The sequence below is a fragment of the Lactuca sativa genome, chromosome 7, assembly GCF_002870075.4.
Source record: "Lactuca sativa cultivar Salinas chromosome 7, Lsat_Salinas_v11, whole genome shotgun sequence".
Lineage (NCBI taxonomy): Eukaryota > Viridiplantae > Streptophyta > Magnoliopsida > Asterales > Asteraceae > Lactuca > Lactuca sativa.
In genome coordinates this window covers 79,248,169-79,268,483 of record NC_056629.2, presented here as the reverse complement: position 1 = coordinate 79,268,483, position 20,315 = coordinate 79,248,169, and the positions used below count along the sequence as shown (strand labels likewise).

At 36.9% G+C, this 20,315-nt stretch overlaps 1 protein-coding gene and 1 non-coding gene across 2 annotated transcripts; one reads left to right on the top strand and one right to left on the bottom strand.

The window, feature by feature from the left end:
• Window positions 1-15,284: 15,284 nt before the first annotated feature.
• Window positions 15,285-16,163, bottom strand: LOC111879529 (uncharacterized). The gene has a single exon (XM_023875995.1). The coding sequence runs from the start codon at window positions 16,161-16,163 to the stop codon at window positions 15,285-15,287; it is 879 nt and encodes a 292-aa protein (XP_023731763.1).
• Window positions 16,164-16,788: 625 nt separating this feature from the next.
• Window positions 16,789-16,895, top strand: LOC111879598 (small nucleolar RNA R71). The gene has a single exon (XR_002846184.1). It is a non-coding gene; the product is annotated as a small nucleolar RNA R71 (small nucleolar RNA).
• The last annotated feature ends 3,420 nt before the right edge of the window (window positions 16,896-20,315 follow it).

The window sequence follows — 20,315 nt, the reverse complement described above, 5'->3', positions numbered from 1 at the left end:
CAAGTCATTAATCAAGGTGACCGTTTGAAAAAGAATGAGAAGAGATGTATGCGAGAGCTGAGAGGTGCATTGCCACCTGTGGTTTACAACTACATTCGTGGTTGTAAAATAGCAAAAGACATTTGGTTCACTTTGAAAGAAAAATATCAAGGTAGTGAAAAGACAGAGATCAATTATGTTAAACAATGTCTTGTTGAGCTTAAGGAGTTCAGACAGAAGGATGCTGAGATGATTGAAAATTACTATGATCGTCTGAATGAACACATTTATCGATGCAGCAGGTATGGTATCACAAGGTCTCCTATGGAATTCAACCTTATATTCATAATGGGGCTTCACAAAGAATGGCGAAGTGTGAGCATGATGATAAAGAATCAGCAGAGCTTTGATACTTAAAGTTTAAATGATTTATACAATCAACTGAAGACACACAAAAACGAAGTAGCTGAAATGTTAGAAGAGTCTAAACAAAGTCTGGGTGGACCATTGGCATTGGTGTCGAAAATGAATGAAGTTGAGTCTATTGAAAAGGAAGGTTCGGATGATGAGGGGTTCCTGATGAATTCTGATGATGAGCCAGTTGCATTTTACTCAAACAACAAAGTAAAGAAATTTTTCAAGAAACCATTCAAACCAAAGGGTATGCAAGGAGATGCGAAGAGTGGTTTTATGAAAGCTGGAGTAAAGACTGGAGGTGAGGAAAAGAAGAAGTATGAAAAGTATGAAAATGCGAAGGAATCAAAGGCAAAGAAAAAGTTGAAAGGTGACTCAGGAGTCAATTGTCATTACTATAATGGAGCGAACCACTTCGCAGCTGACTGCTTGTTAAGGAAGAAGGATGAAAAGAAATCCAAAGTTAAAGACGAAGCTTACTATGCTGAAAAGCTTGAGGAAGTTCGCGCAAAAGCAAAAGGTTTATCTTTGGTTGCGAAGGGAGAGATGGACGATGATGAAAGTGGAACCTACCAAATCTGGTCTTCGGGATCAGATGATGAAGAAATGAGGCACCCTACACACGGGGTGATGTTCGCCAATTTTGAGGAAAATAGCGAAGAAGAAGAAGAAGAAGAAGAAGAAATCTCTGGACATTGCTTCGTGTCCAAATCCACTGATAAGTCTCCTATGACCACCAAGGTACGTGCAATACTTGAATCTTTTAATATTCCTTTAATTGCTTATGATGCTGAAATAACTGCTTTCGATGATATTGTTGCTTATTTTGATGTTGTTATTGTGTCTGCTAGTACTGAGGCTCAAAATCTAAAAACACAACTAGCTGAGACAAGAAGACAGTTAGACATAAAACGAAGCAGGGTAGATTATCTTGAACTTCAGATGAAAAATGTTAATTCTGATAGGGATAGATTAGATAAAGATGTAAGATTGTTGTTAGCTCAACGTAACATTTACTGCAATTCAGCTAAGAGACTGTATGCGAAGTTAACTGCTTTACATCATTCATCCGAAATAAGCAAAGAACAACATAGAAAATTACTACCTTTTCTTCCTTATCAACGTGAAAAAGTTGATTTTATTTCATATGATTGTGAAGATACTATTGCTAAGTTTGACAAAATACCTGATGATAGATTTGCATATGGTATTGTCAAAATTGATGAATTTCTTAATGCTGATGAATTGGTTAATATTGTAAATGATAGTGTAACGAAGACTGAACAAATTAAGATTTTAAAGAAAACTGAAACTTCGACTCTTGATTCTCAAAACAATTATGCTGATGTCGATGATAATTCAGATAATGTGAGTGAAATTGAAGAAGAAGAAGAAGAAGAAGAAGAAGAAGAAGAAGAAGAAGAAGAAGAAGAAGAAGAAGAAGAAGAAGAGATTGATTGTTCTAAACTGTCTGTAATTAATATAACGTCTAAGGTCAAAGGTAAAGAAATTTTAGTTGATTCGATAGTGAAGGTTGACACTGAGAAACCCTCAACTTCACAACTTTTTGACTTTGATGATGTGGAAGTTCGAAGTAGTCAAACAGAAGACACTGATGATGACGAAGAGAAAGTGAAACCTTCATGTGAATGTAAGAAAGAGAAGAATATTTCGACTGAAACATCTTTTACACGTGTTGTTGTTGAACAAGTATATGGTGACTCGAAGGAATTCAACCAAATTTACAATGACAAAGGTGCACACTACTTGGAAACCAACACGATTGTATATCCGAATTTTACATGCACTGATAAAATAGTTTTTCCAAACCAAGCTTTCGTAACTGCTGAAAATGTTGAGAAAATCAAGCCTGAATTTAACAAAATGGTTGAAAATGATAACAAACGATCAACAGCCAAAGGTTTCTTTGCAAATCAAAACACGGTCGAAAACAATTTAACTCAAAATTCTTATGTTTTTTCAAAATCAAAGACCATCACAAAAATGGGTGGTTAAACAGGAAAAAGAAGAGAAAGTGTTTCAAAAAGATTGTAAAACAAAATCAGAAGTGAAATTGAATTCTCACGAATTTAAAGTGATGCTTGGAAAATTTTCATGTGAAAACAATGTTTCGAAAAGAAAAGCACGAAAGGCAATTTTTGGCAAATAGTGTCTAACGAAAAGCCTAATGATGTTAAAACACAGGATTTGAAAAATAAAAAGGTGGGATCTATTCGAAAATATGATAACATTAGAAAATATGAGACTTCGCATAACTTTTTGAATGATCGTAAGTTTCAAAATGTTGGAAAATCGACGAATAATTCACCAATTTTGAATGTTACATCCCAAACAAAAACAAAATTTTCACCTAAACAACCAAATTTTCCAAATTATTCAATCACAAAACCATCCAGAGTTTCTTACACAAAAGGAAAATCTGATGTAAATTCGATCAACACTTGGCTGGAAGGAAAAGGAAAACAATTTCAAAATGGCAAATTTTCGCAAAAACAAATCAAGACTGCATTCAAAAAATATGTGAATGAATCTTCTACTGATAGTTTATCTTCTCATGGTTCAACCGTTCCAGTACAAAAATGGAAACCAGTGATGAAAGTTAAGCACGTTGCGAAGGCTGAGGTGAAAATCAAGGAAAACCCAAAAACTATCGAACAACTTTATTTCAATATCTAGATCTGATGATGTTGATTTAATTCAAAATGTGAACGAAAAAGTAAAAATCTGGGTTTTAAATTCTAAGAATCTGTTTAATGATACTAATGAAGGACCCATGTAAATGATGTGTGATGAGCAATATGATTTGAAATGGTATATTGACAGTGGTTGCTCTCGTCACATGACTGGAAGAAAGGAGAACTTGCACGATTATAAAAGCTTGGAAAATGCTGGAGTGGTCAAATTCGGTAATAATCATAAATGTCAAGTGAAAGGCTATGGAAAAGTCACAAATGGGCAATTTACAGTAAATAGAGTTGCTTATGTCGAAGGCCTTCAACATAACTTGATTAGTGTTTCGCAACTTGTTGTGGGCATTGGAAATCAGGTGGTGTTTAATGAAGAAGGCAACATCATATCAAAAGTGAACACAAATGAAGTGCTTATTAAGTCAAAAAGATATGGAGATATGTTCACACTTGACATCAATCCGATTGTGGGCAAACCAGCAGTATGTCTCTTGTCGAAGGCTTCTAATGATATTAGCTGGCTATGGCATCGCAGATTGTCTCACTTGAACTCTCGCAATATCAATAAACTTGACACTGAAGATTTGGTTCGAGGTTTGCCTGTACTTAAATTTGATAATGATACTTTATGTGCAGCTTGCGAACAAGGAAAACAACACAGAAAAGGACATCCAATCATTATAGATTCAAATATCGTAGAACCGTTGGAACTTCTTCACATCGACTTATGTGGACCGTCGACTGTTGAGACACTCAATAAAAAGCGGTACATTTTAGTTGTTGTTGATGATTTTTCTCGATTTACATGGGTATTTTTTCTCAGGTTAAAATCTGATGTTGCTCAAACGATGATTGACTTTATCAAGAAGATTGAGTTGAATCTTAAAAAGAGTGTTCGCAAGATCAAAAGTGATAATGGTTTTGAGTTTAAAAATCAAAAACTGGATTCATTTCTCACAGCTAAGGGAATTTTGCATAATTTTTCATCACCATAAACACCACAACAAAATGGTGTGGTTGAAAGGAGGAACATGTCTCTATGCGAAGCGTCCAGGACAATGTTGACATATGCGAACTTACCTCAATATCTTTGGGCTGAAGCTGTGTCAACTGCGTGTTTTACTCAGGATCGTTCATTCATTCATCGTAGATTTAATATCACTCCATATGAAATACTTAACAATCGAAAACCTAATGTAAAATTTTTACATGTTTTGGGTTGCATGTGTTTTATAATGAACTTAAAAGATAATCTTTCCAAGTTTGATGCGAAGGCAGATGAAGGCATATTCTTAGGATATTCGCATAATTCTGTTGCATACAGAGTGTTAAACAAGTGAACACGAAAAGTTGAAGAGACTTTCAACTTAACCTTTGATGACTATTTTATTAAGCAAATAGATCGCAAATTTGAACAAAAATCCATCATAGCTGATTCAAATACTCAAGTTGAAAATGAAAATTCTATTGATTTTGATTATGAATTAATATTTGGTATTCCTGATAGGGCAATCGATGCTGAAATTCATGTTGTTGATAATCAAACATCAAAATCCTCAAAACACAATGATGACTCTACTTGTACATCTGACTCAAATTGTTGCAAAAGCATGCCTGAAGTTCGTATGGAGGGGGAGCATACGACTGATGAAATCAATGTTCAAGGTGGGCATACTTTCGAAGGGGAGAAAAGAAATGTAGATCAACATGTTGAGGGGGAGCATCAAGATAATAATCAATTTGAGGGGGAGCTTGAAGGTTCAGTTGAGGGGGAGTATGAAATTGATGACAATATTTCAGTTGCTGAAACTGAAAACGATGATGTGTATGAGGATGCACCATTAGACTTCGATCCGACATACCCACCAATGGAAAAATGGACAAAATGTCATCCCAAAGAACAGGTCATAGGGAATCCTTAAGATGGTGTGTTGACATGAGCTCAGATTCGTGCCAAAAATGAGGTAGTGAATGCGAATCATGAATTGTGTATGTTTAATGTTTTTATTTCGAAAATAGACCCAAAGACAGTAAAGAATTCAATGGAACACTCACATTGGGTTGTTGCCATGCAATCTGAATTGGCTGAATTTGAACGAAACAAGGTTTGGAGACTTATTCCTAAACCTTCTGATGTTTCAATTTTCGGGCTAAAATGGATTTTCAAAAATAAAACCGACAAAGATGGCAATATTATTCGAAACAAGGCTAGGCTTGTAGTAAAAGGGTATTCGCAACAAGAAGGAATTGATTATGAAGAAACCTTCGCCCCTATTTCAAGACTCGAGGCAGTTCGCATATTTTTAGCCTATGCAGCTCACAAAAATTTTGATGTTTGTCAAATGGACGTTAAGTGCGCATTCTTGAATGGAGAGCTAGAAGAAACAGCCTATGTCGAACAACCACCAGGCTTCGTAAGTAAGGAACATCCTGATCATGTCTACATTCTAGACAAAGCAGTTTATGGGTTAAAGCAAGCACCAAGAGCATGGTATGCAACTCTTACCAATTTCTTGATACAGTCAAAATTTAAGCAAGGATCAGTTGATCCCACATTATTTCGAAAGAAAGTGGGTAATCATCTAATGTTGGTTCAAATTTATGTTGATGATATTATTTTTGGCTCAACTGACGCTGCATTGTCTATTGAATTCGAAAATCTTATGAAAAGTCAATTCGAAATGAGCATGATGGGAAAAATAAATAATTTTCTTGGTTTGAATATAAGACAGAATAAGGATAGAATTTTTATCAATCAAGAAAAATACACGAAGAATCTACTCGAGAAATTTGGAATGATGAACAGTACAAAGCTTAGAGTGCCAATGGCAGTGGGAACAAGACTAACTCCTTCGTTAGATGCTCCTGCTGTTGATCTAACACTTTATCGAAGCATGATATGGTCTTTATTGTACTTAACTGCAAGTAGGCCTGATATTATGTTTTTAGTTTGTAATTGTGCCAAGTATCAAGCAATCCCAGAGAACCTCACTTAACTGCAGTGAAAAATATTTTTCGCTATCTTAAGGGGACAAATTCATTAAGACTCTGGTATCCTTAAAATTCAGGATTTTTCATTCAAGCTTTTTCGGATGCTGACCTAGGGGTGTACTTTAGATCGAAAAATTACGAGTGGTGGATGTCAACTTTTCGATGGGAAGCTTGTGAGTTGGCAGTCGAAGAAGCAAACTTGTGTTGCTATCTCCACTGCTGAAGCAGAATATATTTCGGCTGCTGCCTGTACTTCTCAAATTATATGGATCCAAAGTCAAGTTCGAGATTATGCAATAAATATGAAAAATATTTCCTTGTACTGTGATTCTCAAAGTGCGATTCGCATTTGTCATAATCCTGTACAACACTCAAAGACTAAACACATTGCTCTTTGATATCACTTTATCAAAGATCATGTAGAGGAAGGGAATACTAAAGTACATTTTGTTAAGACCACTGAACAACTTGCTGATATTTTTACTAAAGCTCTTGATGAAAAATCTTTTCTGAGATTTTAGCAGGTTTAGGTATGCTCGATGCGAATTCAGTGCCAAATAATATCACTCAAGGATGAAAGCAGTTTGTCAAGTAAAGAAATGCTCATTCAGCGGATCTGAGTCGGAATCATTCAGAGGTTCCTGTGCGTTAAGAGGCTTCGCAATGGTTCGCATTCGCATTTTGGGTAACTTGAGTTCATTTTTTTTTTTTTGAGAAAACACGAAAAATCAAAAATATTTTCTTTTGTTTGTAATTTTTTTTTTTTGAAAAATACAAAAACAACAAAAAGATTTTCTTTTGTTTTGTCTTTCATTTTCTAAAAATATAAAATTCCAAAAAGATTTTGCTTCTTTTTAAAAATATAAAAACACAAAAAGATTTTTGTTTTTTTAATTTTGTTCTTTTAGATTTGTGTTTTTTAGTACTAGTGGAAGGAAGATTCGCAGAAAACATGCTTAGGCTTCTATGGGAAGGTATCATTTCTTTGAACTATATACTAGTTAGGGTGTCCCAAGAAGCATGTTGTTGTATGTCGACCTAAGCCTTAATGAAATTTTCATACGAAAGTTTCTTCCCAATTAGGCTTACATTCGCATAAGTCCAACGAGCTACCTTACTCTTCTCACATGAGTTAAGAGTTTTCTGTTTGGTCTAAAAATAACAGAGGTACATTCGATCTTACAACCAATCTTTTTCATCACAAAATTTCTTAACACGATGCACACACGAAAACACATGTCCTTGAGATCATTTGATCAAACCAATCGTGATTTAGACATGTCATCAATCTGTGTTAATGATCTTATTTCATGAGTCCGTGAAGTAAGTAAACCCCAAAATCCTCACACATTAAGGAATTGACGGGGAACTATGTTCCAGAATTTTATGAAACATTTGTTTCTGTACCCGGTATTTCATATACTCCAAATCATATTCATTCGCATGAGTGGTCCTAATCAAATGCTCAAAGCCCACGATGTTTGTTGCCCAACAGGATCCAGTACTTAATTTTTTTATGAATATGATTTCCATGTGAGTATATATCTGAATCCGCTGTCACTTTTCAAAATGATCCAAAGCAAACTTGTCCCTGATCACAATGATCAAACAAGTAATTTCGATTACAATTACTCACCTTATGTTTAGGTTGATATGTAATGAAATTCGTATAACCACCAAGTCAAGCCTATAAAAGAAGCCCTTCGATACTTCTCTACAAGTAGTCGATTGTATATCACGGGAACATACGAAAGCAGTTGATTACCTCTCTTGGTAATTAACGAAGTAACCTTTTCCCGGGGTTTTACTGCTTCGTGTCACTAAAATTTGACATCATAGAATCCTAAATTTTTCATAAAATTGCTTCTTATCTCATTCGTTTGACTCACATGCACTCACAAAATCCTTGAGGTTCTAAGTACTACCAACTTAGGATGATGATTTCAAAAGTCTGGCATATGACTTCATTTAGCATCCCATAAATGAAAGAGCCTAACCTCAAAAACGAAGGGTTTATTTTTGACAACTGAGATTGCGAAGGTTTTAAAGTAACCGTTGGCCCTAGTTCCAAGGCATTTAATATGGCATGATCATTACAACGGCGCGTAATTACGAGTTTTTAGGAACACATAACCTAGTCTATAATTCTTAAACGGTTCAATTTTGGGGAAATATATAAAAAGGGAATTTTTCACTGTAATCTTTACGCGGTTCATAATTCTCAGACGAACAAAAGCCCTAGAATTTTTCTCTCAAGATATTCCCAAGTTTTCAAAAATGGCAGCCAATCAATCCAACACTGAAGAAATTGTCTCACAACCTCTGATGAAAATCCAAAGTACCAATTATCAGGTTGATGATGTTGTGTCAACATATCCAGAGGAGTTGAAGATGTTGATTGTTGCTCTAAAAAGGTCACATTTAGCTACGGCGATGTTTAATTCATTTTCTGTTCCGATGACCTGGTTATCAATGGCGGCTCCACAGCATCATACAACAAAGCAACAGACATCATTACTTTCAACCTGGTGAATGATAAAAGGATTCTATTGACAAAGTCGATGTTCATCAGTTTCTTGGAAATTCCTAACTCAACCCCATTCTTCAAACCACACAATGCACATATTATTCATATGTTCAATGAGATGGGGCATCAACCACCATTGGACAAAATCAGTGATTTCAGAAACTCAGGCCTGCCATGTATGTGGAATTATCTCTTTGGAATCTTTCTCAGATGCTTAACAGGACAAAGTGTAGGTCATGATAGAGGAAGGATGGAAGTGTATGCGATGGTAATGGGGTTATACTATGATCTCAGTGTGGATTATGGGACTCAATTATGGAAAGAATTCATTAAGAGTCTTGAAAATACAACTGTTGAAAAGGGGATTTCATGTGCTCGTTATTGGAGCTTAATTCTTCAACAAGTCTATGAACAAGCCGGAATTCAAGTTCCCGAAGGTGCAGAGGTTGCATAGTTTACCAAGTAACAATGTCCTAAGGTGGTGGAGGATGATGAAAACATTTTTACAAACATTGCGAGAATTCCTGATACAATGTTTCGCAAAGTACATTCTTCGCATAAAGTGCTCATCAGATATATGAAGACTATCAATCCAGATGTTCAAACTGGAGTTTTATTGAATGTTGAAGGTGAGTCTTCCAAACAAGCAAAGAAGTCGAAGACTGAGGAACAAACAAAGACTGAATTACCTAAGTCTTCAGTAGGGGAAGATGTTCAAACAGTGGTTGGATCTGAGAAGCCTGCGAAGGAGATTATTCCTTCAAAATCAGGAGTTTTAAAGAAGCTTCGCAAATTGTCTCACAAGCGGACTTCTTCTAAACACAAGTCAGTAGTAAGGGAATTGTTATCAGAGAAATTCCTGCACCTACTTCTCCAATGTCCAAGAAAAGGCGGACCCATGATGTTGTGAAGCACATTACTGGGAAGTTGTATAAGAAGAGGAAACTTGTTGTTAGAGATGGCTCTTCAGAAGATGAAGTTGTTCCTGAAACTCCGATTATTTCGACTTCTCCGATGGTAACTACTTCCATTATCACTTCGCATGTTTTTACCACAACTACAGTTCCACTCAAAGTAGTCTCTACTGAATCATTTAATGAGGAGGTACCTACTTCTGATATGGTTGTCAACGTATCTGATACGGGGGCACCTATCATGACTGTCGACACATCATTACCTATTGTTTTGTCCACTTCGTTACCTATTTCATCTGAAAGCTTAAATACTTCGTTACCACCATTTCCCATTCCAAACCCATGTGTTACCACTTCACCCTTTTTTGATCATGTTTTGAAACATCCTTTTACAACTTTATTTCCATCCGAATCCCCTGAGGATCCACAACCTATAACTTCTCAAGCTCATTCCGATGATGAAACAAAAGGAGGTAGTTTCGGAGGAACATTTGAAGAATTACACTTTGATTCAGAGGAGGAGGAGATACCTGATCACATGCTTATGTCGGGTAAAAAATTCAAAATCTTGAATCGCAAATTAAATACCATCCTTCAGTCACAAGCTGACTCTGGTGCGAAGCATTCGCTTTCTGGTATGGAGGTTGATGCGATGATCAAAGCAGCTAAAAGAAGATTGCTTGAGAAGATTGACTGCAATGATAAAAACAATGAGCTTTGGCTTAAAGCTCAAGGGAAAATTTTTGATGGTGCCTTACAAGAACTGAAAAATGTTGCAAAAGAACGACATGTTCTCTTCGTCCAAGATGTCAAGAAAGTAAGGGAGGATGTAAACTTGAAATTCAAAGAATTGAAGTAAGTGATGGAAAAAGAGCTTCAACATCTAACTTTGCAAAATTTGATAGTGCAAGAGCGTGTTAATATTGTGGCAGAAGCACTTACAAAGATTGTTAAAGACTTTCAAGCAACAGCGCCAACTATCGAAGCTAAGAGCAAACATGACAAGGAGCAGTTCGCTAAGCTCATTGAGTTGTTAGCTGAACTTAAAGCTATTGTGTCCAAGCCAACTTCACAAACAATTTTAACTCCTGAATTTCTTACATTGAAAGTCACTTCGTTGGAGCAAGCTATTCAAAAGGCTTTGGCTCCTATAACGAATTTTACTTCGCTTTTGCCGAAGAATGCCCCACCTGCTTTCATAGGGATGCAAGGGGGAGAAGTAAAAGGAAGTAAAGGGGAGGATGCGAAAGTTGTTAGGAAAGTGTATTCAACTCAACTAAAAACGACATTACTTGTGAATACCAGCTCAATTCCTTCAACAGTGGTAACATCAAAACCAATTACAAAAGTAATTTCTAAAGGAATTAAAATTGGTTCGACAGATAAAGGAAGACCTAGTGCGAAGACTGGTACTTCAGTTGTTGGGAAAGGAAAGGGTATTGCTTATGAAAAGTCAAAGGAGGAGAAGAAAGCTGAAATTGAAGCTGAAATAGAGAAACAGAGACATATTCAAAGCATATTGAGGCTAAGAGAAAATGATCCACCAACAATGAATAAAGGAGATCCTGCAAAGTTATACTCTTTTGAATCAATTGAATCTAGTGTGTTGGGGAATCATATGTATGCTTTGTAGAAAAAGCCAAGGAAAAGCTATGCCACTTTGAACTCTGACATGTGCCAACTAGACTTCCCAATCAATGAAATGATGTTTATTACTGCTTAGTATAAGGTCAGTGAAAATTTCAAAGATCTTGATGAGTACATATACTTGAAATTAGATTTCATGCTGTGCTTGGGAAAGATCAAGATGAAGTGTGGTCTTTGGTAAAGATAAAAAGGGTAATTGCTATCAAGAAAGATGTTATGTTCGAGAATCTACTTCAGAACTTTCGTTATTTTGTAGTTCGAGCAGACAACAAACCTTTTGATTTCTCAATTGCTGATTTTCCCTTGATAAATCTCAATGATCTCATTCAAGTGGTTTTTGATTCTAAAGGATATGGAAGAAAACCAACTTAAGGAAACTGATTTGGATACGTTCAGACTTGGTTTAGGGCATCTCAAGATATTCATAGATAATTACTATGATTGCTTGGCCTTAACTGATGAAGAACTTGCTTCAGGAGTTGGAAGAAAGGTTAATGTTGCTATGGAACCTACGAAGCCACAACAGGAGTTGATGAAATATGCCGATGGTGAAATTTGTCTCAAACCATTAGGCATGGTGTTCGCAGGGAAAGATACAAGGGGAAAAGCAAAGAGATTCTTGTTTCAAGTTGCAGAGATCGAAAGATATACAACTTCGCAATATACGAACTTTATTGTTCGTATGAATAACTGCACCAAGAATAATGATGGTGACGGGAAGGAGCTGAAGAAGATAATCTCTTGGTACTCAGAGATACGAAGGACAATGCACTCTGTTGCTCAAGTTCTCACAAATTGAGTGACTTCGACTGTTTACAAAGGGGGAGAATGTTGAGTCTTTTTGTTGTAAAAGTGGAAACTTTGTCTTGTCTATTTTGCATGTTTATTTACTAAGTCATCTAATGTCGAAGCTTAAATTTCTAGACTTAGTATTTTTTGTACACTCATGTTTCCTATAAATAGGGACTGAGGATAGAAGTAGAGAGGGAGATCATTCTGCTTGTTGTAATCAGTATTGTGTTTGAATTCTCTGTTCAATACAAAAATTGTTGATTAATATTTACATCTGGTTTTCATTTCATTCATTACTCATTCATCTAAATCATGATTGCTTTCTAAATCTCGATTACAATTCTCATCAAAAATTGCACGTTTTCAAAGCCTAACAGGCTTTGTGCTCCAACTCCACGGGTAGATGAAATCTTTTTCCATAAACCAATCTATAAGGTGTGGTTCCAATAGGTGCCTTGAATGCAATCCTAAATGCCCACAATGCATCATCTAACTTATATGCCCAATCTTTCCTATGGTTGCCTACCGACCTTTCCAAAATTATTTTGAGGGCTCTATTCGTTATCTTAGTTTTCCCATTTGTTTGCGGATGATAAGGTGTTGAAAATCTATGGCTTACACCATATTTTTGCAATACCTTTGCTAGTTGTTCAATGGCAAAATGGGTCGCTCTATCGCTTATCAACGCCTTTGGTACCCCAAACTTAGAAAATAGTTTCTTCAAAAATTTCACCACCACCCTTACGTCATTTGTTGGTAGTGCTTGCGCCTCGACCCCACTTCGATACATAGTCCACCGCTACAAGTATGTATTTGTGCCCTTTTGATGACGGGAATGGCCCCATGAAATATATACCCCACACATCAAAAACTTCACACACTTGGATGCTTCTTTGAGGCATTTCATTCCTTGCAGATATATTTCCTGATCTTTGGCACGCATCACACTCTCTCACATAGGTAGCAACATCCTTGTAGATTGTGGGCCAATAGAATCCTGCATCAAGCACCTTCTTAGCGGTGTGTTGAACTCCATGATGTCCTCCTACAGGCCCATTGTGGTAATTCTCTAGAATGTCGTGGATCTCCTTGGCAAACACACTTCTTCTGATGATTCCATCTGCACAACTCCTAAAAAGATATGGCTCATCCCAGAAATAATATTTAATTTCTGACATGAGTTTCTTTTTCTGCTGATGAGTTAGCCCGTTTGGAAGAAAGTCCCCAGCTAAAAAGTTTGCAATGTTTGCATACCATGGTTCTTCTCCCATGATCACCATCAAATATTCTTCTGGAAAACTATCTCCAATACCCTTGTTGTCAGACTCATACCTTTCTGGATTCTCCAATCATGAAAGATGGTCGGCCGCTACATTCTCCATTCCTTTCTTGCCCTTGATCTCGATGTCAAATTCTTGAAGCAATAACACCCATCGGATCAACCTTGGTTTCGCGTCGTGCTTAGCAAACAAAATTTTAATTGCAGAATGGTCAGTAAAAACAGTGGTTTTAGACAATATAAGATAAGGACGAAATTTATCAAAATCATAGACCACGACCAATAATTCTTTTTCAGTTGTGGTGTAATTTTCTTGGGCCGGATTCAAGGTCTTGCTGGCATAATAAATTGCTTGAAAATGTTTATCAACTCTTTCACCAAGCACAGCACCCAAGGCAAAATTAATTGCATCACACATTATTTCAAATAGTAAATTCCAATTTGGGCGATAATGATCGGGGCGTTAGTTAATTTTGTCTTCAATATTTCAAAAGCATTTAAACATTCTTTTGAGAAATTAAAAGGTGCGTCTTTTAAAAGTAGTTGAGTTAAAGGTCGAGTTATTTTAGAAAAGTCTTTTATAAAACAACGGTAAAAACCCGCATGACCTAAAAAACTCCTAACGCCCTTCACATTGGTCGGTGGTGGTAATTTAGCAATGGTGTCAATTTTTGCTCGATCCACCTCAATCCCCGCCTTGGACACTTTATGACCTAACACAATGCCTTCTTTAACCATGAAATGGCATTTTTCCCAATTCAAAACTAAATTGGTCTTTTCACACCTAGCAAACATTAAGTCAAGGTTAGTAAGACAATTATCAAAAGAAGAACCAAACATAGAAAAATCATCCATGAATACTTCCATAAACTTCTCCACCATATCGTAAAATATTGTCGTCATGCATCGTTGAAAAGTGGCAGGCACATTGCACAACCCAAAAGGCATGCGTCGGTATGCAAAAGTTCCACTAGGGCAGGTGAAGGTGGTTTTCTCATGATCATTCGGGTCGATTGGTATTTGGAAATAACCTGAAAACCCATCTAAAAACAATAATAGCAATGACCAGATAATCTTTCAAGAATTTGATCAATAAATGGTAAATGGAAATGGTCTTTGCAAGTAGCATCGTTTAGCTTTCGATAATCGATGCATACTCGCCAACCGGTTACCGTTCATGTAGGAATACACTCGTTCTTTTCATTCGTCACGACTGTCATCCCTCTTTTCTTCGGTACTACTTGAACGGGACTCACCCATGGCCGATCGGAAATTGAATAAATGATCCCTACATCCAATAACTCTACCACCTCCTTCTTAAACACCTCTTGCATATTTGGGTTCAATCGCCTTTGATGTTGCACCTACTGGCTTTGCTCCTTCTTCAAGATTTATTTTATGAGAGAAATAAGAAGGGCTTATCCCCTTTATATCGATGATTTTCCATGCAATGGCGTTCTTCCTTTTCTTCAAAACCTTGACTAATTGATCTTTCTCAATTTGGGTAAGATCTGATGCAATGATCACAGGCTTCTGCTCACCTTCCTTAAGAAATGCGTATTCTAAGTGCTCTGGTAACGTTTGCGGCTCCAATTGTGTGCTCTGAACACTAAACACGTCGAGTTCTGGAAGATAACTCGTCGAGTTTAGACCAAAATTTTCCTCAGATCGCGATTTTTTGTGGCAACTCGTCGAGTTTTTGCCATTAACTCGTCGAGTTTCCTGTTCAACAGATTTTATTAGTTCTTCGTATTCTGATTCTTCGAGAAGTCTTTCTAACTCTTTCAAATGTCTCTCAACATCAAAATCATCTTCTGGACCCAAAATATGCTCACTTGTTTTTTCTTCTGTCCATTCTTCAAATAATTCTTCCAAGACAGCCACCGAAAAAGCAGTATCATCACTAAACTTCGAATGTTTCATGGCTTGATCCATTCCAAAAATAACTGAATCTTCTCCCACCCGAAGGGTGAGCTTTGAGTCTCGTATGTAGACTATGGCACGTGCGGTATTTAAAAATGGTCTTTCGAGTATTATTGGCACTTGATGATCCTCTTCATATCTAGCACAATGAAATCTGCCGGGAAGACAAACTTATCAACTTTTACCAATAAATCTTCACATATACCTCTCGGGAATGTCACCGTCTTGTTTTCTAACTGGATCGCCATTTGGATTGGTCTCGGTTTCGGAAGGTTTAGCTTCTTAAGGAAAGAGTATGGCATGAGGTTCACACTTGCCCCCGAATCGGCCAATGCATAGCTAGTGGCTAAATTCCCGAATTGGCAAGGAATGGTTAGGCTACCCGGATCACCTTTTTTCTTTGGCAGTTTGTTTAACATTGCGGCTGAACAGTTCTCATTTAAGACCACCTTGGATGCTTCCTCCATCTTCTTTCTATTTGTGAGAAGTTCTTTTAGGAACTTGGCATATTTTGGCATTTGCACGGCTACTTCGATGAACGGAATGTTGATTTGCAAGGCCTTTATGTGCTCCAGGAAATTCTGGTAGTCTTCATTCTGCTTTTCTTGTCGAGCTCGGACCGGGAATGGTAATGGAGGCTTATATGGCTCAGCTTTTGACTTATTTTTCTCATCAGGTGCGGAACTCGTCGAGTTTTTGTCTGGAACTCGACGAGTTTTTTCTACTGTTTGCGAATTAAGATTTTCTTTATCTTTTTCTTGTGCCTCCTTTTGATCTGTACTTGGGATGGGAGTGAGGGGTGTGACTATCTTCCCACTCCTTGTTGTCACTATGTTAATGTGCGCGCCCTTTGGATTTTTTTCCGTATCGCTCAGGAGTCCGCCCGGTGTTCTTCCGTTGAATTGTTTGGCATGTTGCCCGAGCTGTTTTTCAATATTCAATATTGAAGCTTGCTGATTTCGAAGCAGAGATTGTTGATCCATCATCATTGCTTAGTGCACCTTCGTCATCTTTTGTTGATCTCTAATGGCCGCATCATATTCGTCATGCCTTTTTTCGGAAGCACTAACAAATCGGGTTAACATAGCTTCAAGATCCGTCTTCTTCTCTTGCACTGGTTCTTCTTTTTGATACAATTTGCGTGCCTTTTGCCTATACTTCTCCTCCTTTGCCTTCTTGTACTCGTCATAGGGGAGCCACTCCTTCTTGGGCTTTCGCCAATCATCATCAAATTTATCGCCACTCAAATAACAAACTTGTGCCTTCCGATTGCCGTTCTCATCAAGATCGCAATCCTTAGTAAGATAGGGACCGCTACAATTGTCATAACCTACCCTTATGGCATGTATGGACTGATCCATCTTTGTCATCCTACGATCCATACATTCTAGTTTGGCCATCATTACCGCCATGTCATCGGAAACTGAGTTAACCATGCCTCTAGTTGAATCGTTCCTTGGATTATGTTACTCTCTTGAATGTTTGGAGAATTCTTCTACCAATGTTTTAATGACGGCTGGTGCTTTCTTCATGAGGGGCCCATGAGAATCTAGTAATTGCCTAGTTTTGACGTTCACACCATCATAAAAGATGGAAACCTCTTGTTGCACGTTTAGGTCGTTTTGAGGGCAATTTCTTATTAACCCCTTGTATCTCTCCCAAGCCTCATAGAGTGATTCTCCTGGCAATTGCTCAAAGTTAGCAATTGATTTCTTCAATTTTGCAATCTTAGAAGGTGGACAAAACTGGTCAATGAACTCTTCGCGCATCTTTTTCCATGTTGTAATGGATCCGGGAGGTAAAGATTTCAACCATTCCTTCGCGGCTCCCTTGAAAGTAACAGGTAACATCCGTAGCAAAACAGTATCGTGAGGCACATTTGGCATGTGGAAATAGTCAACAATGTCCATAACTTCTTCAATATGCTTGTAATCATCTTCGTGCTCCTTTCCATAAAATGGAATGTCTTTTAGTTGTGAGAGGATGTGACCCTTCAACTCAAAATTGGCGGTAGCTGGGATTGTTGGTTGCACGAGTCCCGACTCGGTACCATCTCTTATGCGATTCTTGTAGTCTCTCATCGGTATGTTGGCGATGTCGGCCATGTTGTCTTCTTGATTGGAATTGCTTTCTTCACCAAACGTGGATGTGTCGGATTCGATTGTTTTTCCTCTTGTTTTGCGAATAATCAACTCCGGATCTTCTATGGGTGGCACTAGTGTAGAACTGGAGCCTCGGGTCATAAAAACCTGAAACAAAACAGAAAAACAAGCGTAAAACGAACAAAAACGAAGAATTAACGAAACTGGAAACAGAATAAACTCGTCGAGTTTTTAGAAGAAACTCGACGAGTTTAATGCAAAAATACAGAAAATCAAAAAAAATTAAAAACTGAAAACAGGTAACTTTATGCAAGAAAAATTTAACACAAAGGATCGATAATGCCAGCAAACAAGATAAGTATTAGAACCGTTCCCCGACAACGGCGCCAAGAACGTGATGTGTGTAAAACGAACTAGTTTTAATCCTAACAAAGTCAAATGTAAACAAACACATGCAGGCAGTGTACCTATCGATAGTAGTTTAGTTTAAGCAAGTAGGGTATCGAACACAGGGAACGGTAACAATCAAATTAAATACTAGTACTACCTAATTAAAAACAATTAATAAACGAGGGGGATTTTCTCTAGTTTTGCAAGACTAGAAACTTAATCAAGCACTGTAAAACTCAAACAAATACAATTAACAACTAAGAAGAGCAAGAAAGGACAACTAGATTCAATGATAAAAGAGACTTCTGTTTAGATTCGATTCACTTATTCCTATGGTTGATTTTGTGGCAAGTGCAATGAATTAATACATCAATGGTTACCGATTCCTAATATGATTGGGTTCATGTTCATTATTACCAATCCTTTAGTAGACAAGTTAATTCAAACAGTGATCAAGTGATTAAATTAACAAGTTTCCTAGTGTTTATTTCGTATCAAGCAAGACTTATAATAATAGTTAATCAAATTTGTTCAATTCAATCAACTCATGTATAGATGTTCATCACACATGCTCACACCTTGATTTACATATTTTATAGTTAACCCTAGTTTCATATTCACTATTCCTAGGCATACAATCATATATTCAAAAAACTATATGAATCAAGTAATCAAGAAGATATTCATGCAACTCAATCACTTATTTGTTAACTAAAAACATTTATTATCAATACATAAGGATCTTTAATAAGCTTAACAAGATGAATAACCAAATAAATATCAATTCAACCACTCAATCAAACCATGTTCATATGATTATCTCATCCAAACAGAAGTAAAAAGCTTTTAGCTCATATCTACAACAAGTAATAACCTAAAATCAAAATCTAATGATTCAAACATGGTACAAAACAAAGATTAAGAAACGAAGAATGATTATTTGCCTTTGATTCTCTTTGAAATTCTCTCTTATGTTGAAATCTCGAAAATAGCAGCTCCAAAAACCTTTTGGTCTTCAAAAATCGCAGCTAGCCTCCAGCAAAAGTTAGGTTTTCGGGCCTATAAGTTATCTATTTATAGTTACCAAAAATCGCTCCAACTCGTCGACTTTTTTAGAATAACTCGACGAGTTTCTTCATTAATTCGCGTATACAGCATGTACGGAAAGACACCTTAAATCGAGAATATTCTAATTAACGCGTCGAGTTTCTTCTTTTATCCAGCTTCTTTCTTTAATCTTTAATCTCTAAGCTTCCAATCACTCAATCTTCTTCCTTTTTCACCCAAGCATGTCTTTTATTGCTGAAATTGAAATATTAAGCTAATTAAGTATCTTTTGTCCATAAAATGCTATAAATTCAACAATAATTAATGAGATAATGAATGATTTCTATGACCAAATAAGCCCATATCACTTGTGGTGAACACGAGGTGCGGGATGGCCAAGACGCTGATACCATAACGAATGAATGCAAGAAAGATACTTAATTATGACTGGACCTATCACAACTAAGGAAAACTTGACATGTTGGAAAATTCTTCATAGAACAAATAAATTTATCAAATTCATGGTAACATTATTATATGTGGTAAATTTATGAACAGAAATGAGGTTTTTTATTATATCAGGGGTAACAAGAACATTGTGAAGATGTAAAGGGTGGTAAGAAGTTGATTAGGTGGTATGTTCGATATAAGTCACGAGAATGGAAGAACCATTGCCAAAGGGGACCAAATTAAATTTGCTTTTATCGTTAAGGGAATTGGGAGTACATGTGTATCAAGCCAAATTCAAGGCCGCACTCTTGTCCATATACCATGTTGAGTCCAGTGGATTAGCGATTGAAGTTGTGTTCATTTCCTAGTCAATACATATGGGTTGGTCTGGTTGTATTGGCGAAAACCACTACAAAGGGACTGTGAGTTCTAATGTATGAGCACCTACATGAAAGGTAGCATGAGGGTTCTAGGAGCCGATGGTGGTGGGGTTGTTTCTGTGAAGACCCAGTTATCTGGGGGAGGAAGGTTGTTGATGAGATGATTTGGGTCGACCGGAGGTACGAGAAAGTTGTCATGGGGAAGTAGGCCGCCCGTACCCACTCCACGGTGGCGACATGAAGGCACACGAAACATGTATGGCGAAAATGATGTTATCGATCGGACGATGTTAGTAACAATATCCATTTGTCGCGAGCTTACTATCGGTGATTGTCATGATTACCACTGTGATTTTTATTGTTGTTGTGGTTCACAAAAAATCTATTATTTTTGTTGTTGCGAGGTTGATTTGCAAAAGAAGACCTAATGTATAGAACCATTGGGGAGGAAGAGTGGTGGGAGTAGCTAGTGAGCGTGGGATGAATTTGATTAAACCGTTGATCCTCTAAATCATCATAGATCGTGCTTGAAGGAAGGTGGGAAGAGGTTCTTTGTGGTTAATAACGAATATTTTCATACCTTGGATATAATACATTAACAAAGTGATTTGCCAATGTTTTTTCTAGGACAATGGGGCCAATATTCGCCAAAAGGTCTGTACGGGACAAATTCCGCTATATGAAAAATACTTTGTTTTTAATATAAGCATAAATAAAATGGTTTTTGCTAGCCGTGAAATTGGAGATGTGTGTTTATTTTATTTTAGGTAGT

Excerpts from the sequence above, each read along its gene's own strand:
- LOC111879529 (XM_023875995.1), bottom strand. The coding sequence starts at position 16,163 with ATGATGATGGATCAACAATCTCTGCTTCGAAATCAGCAAGCTTCAATA.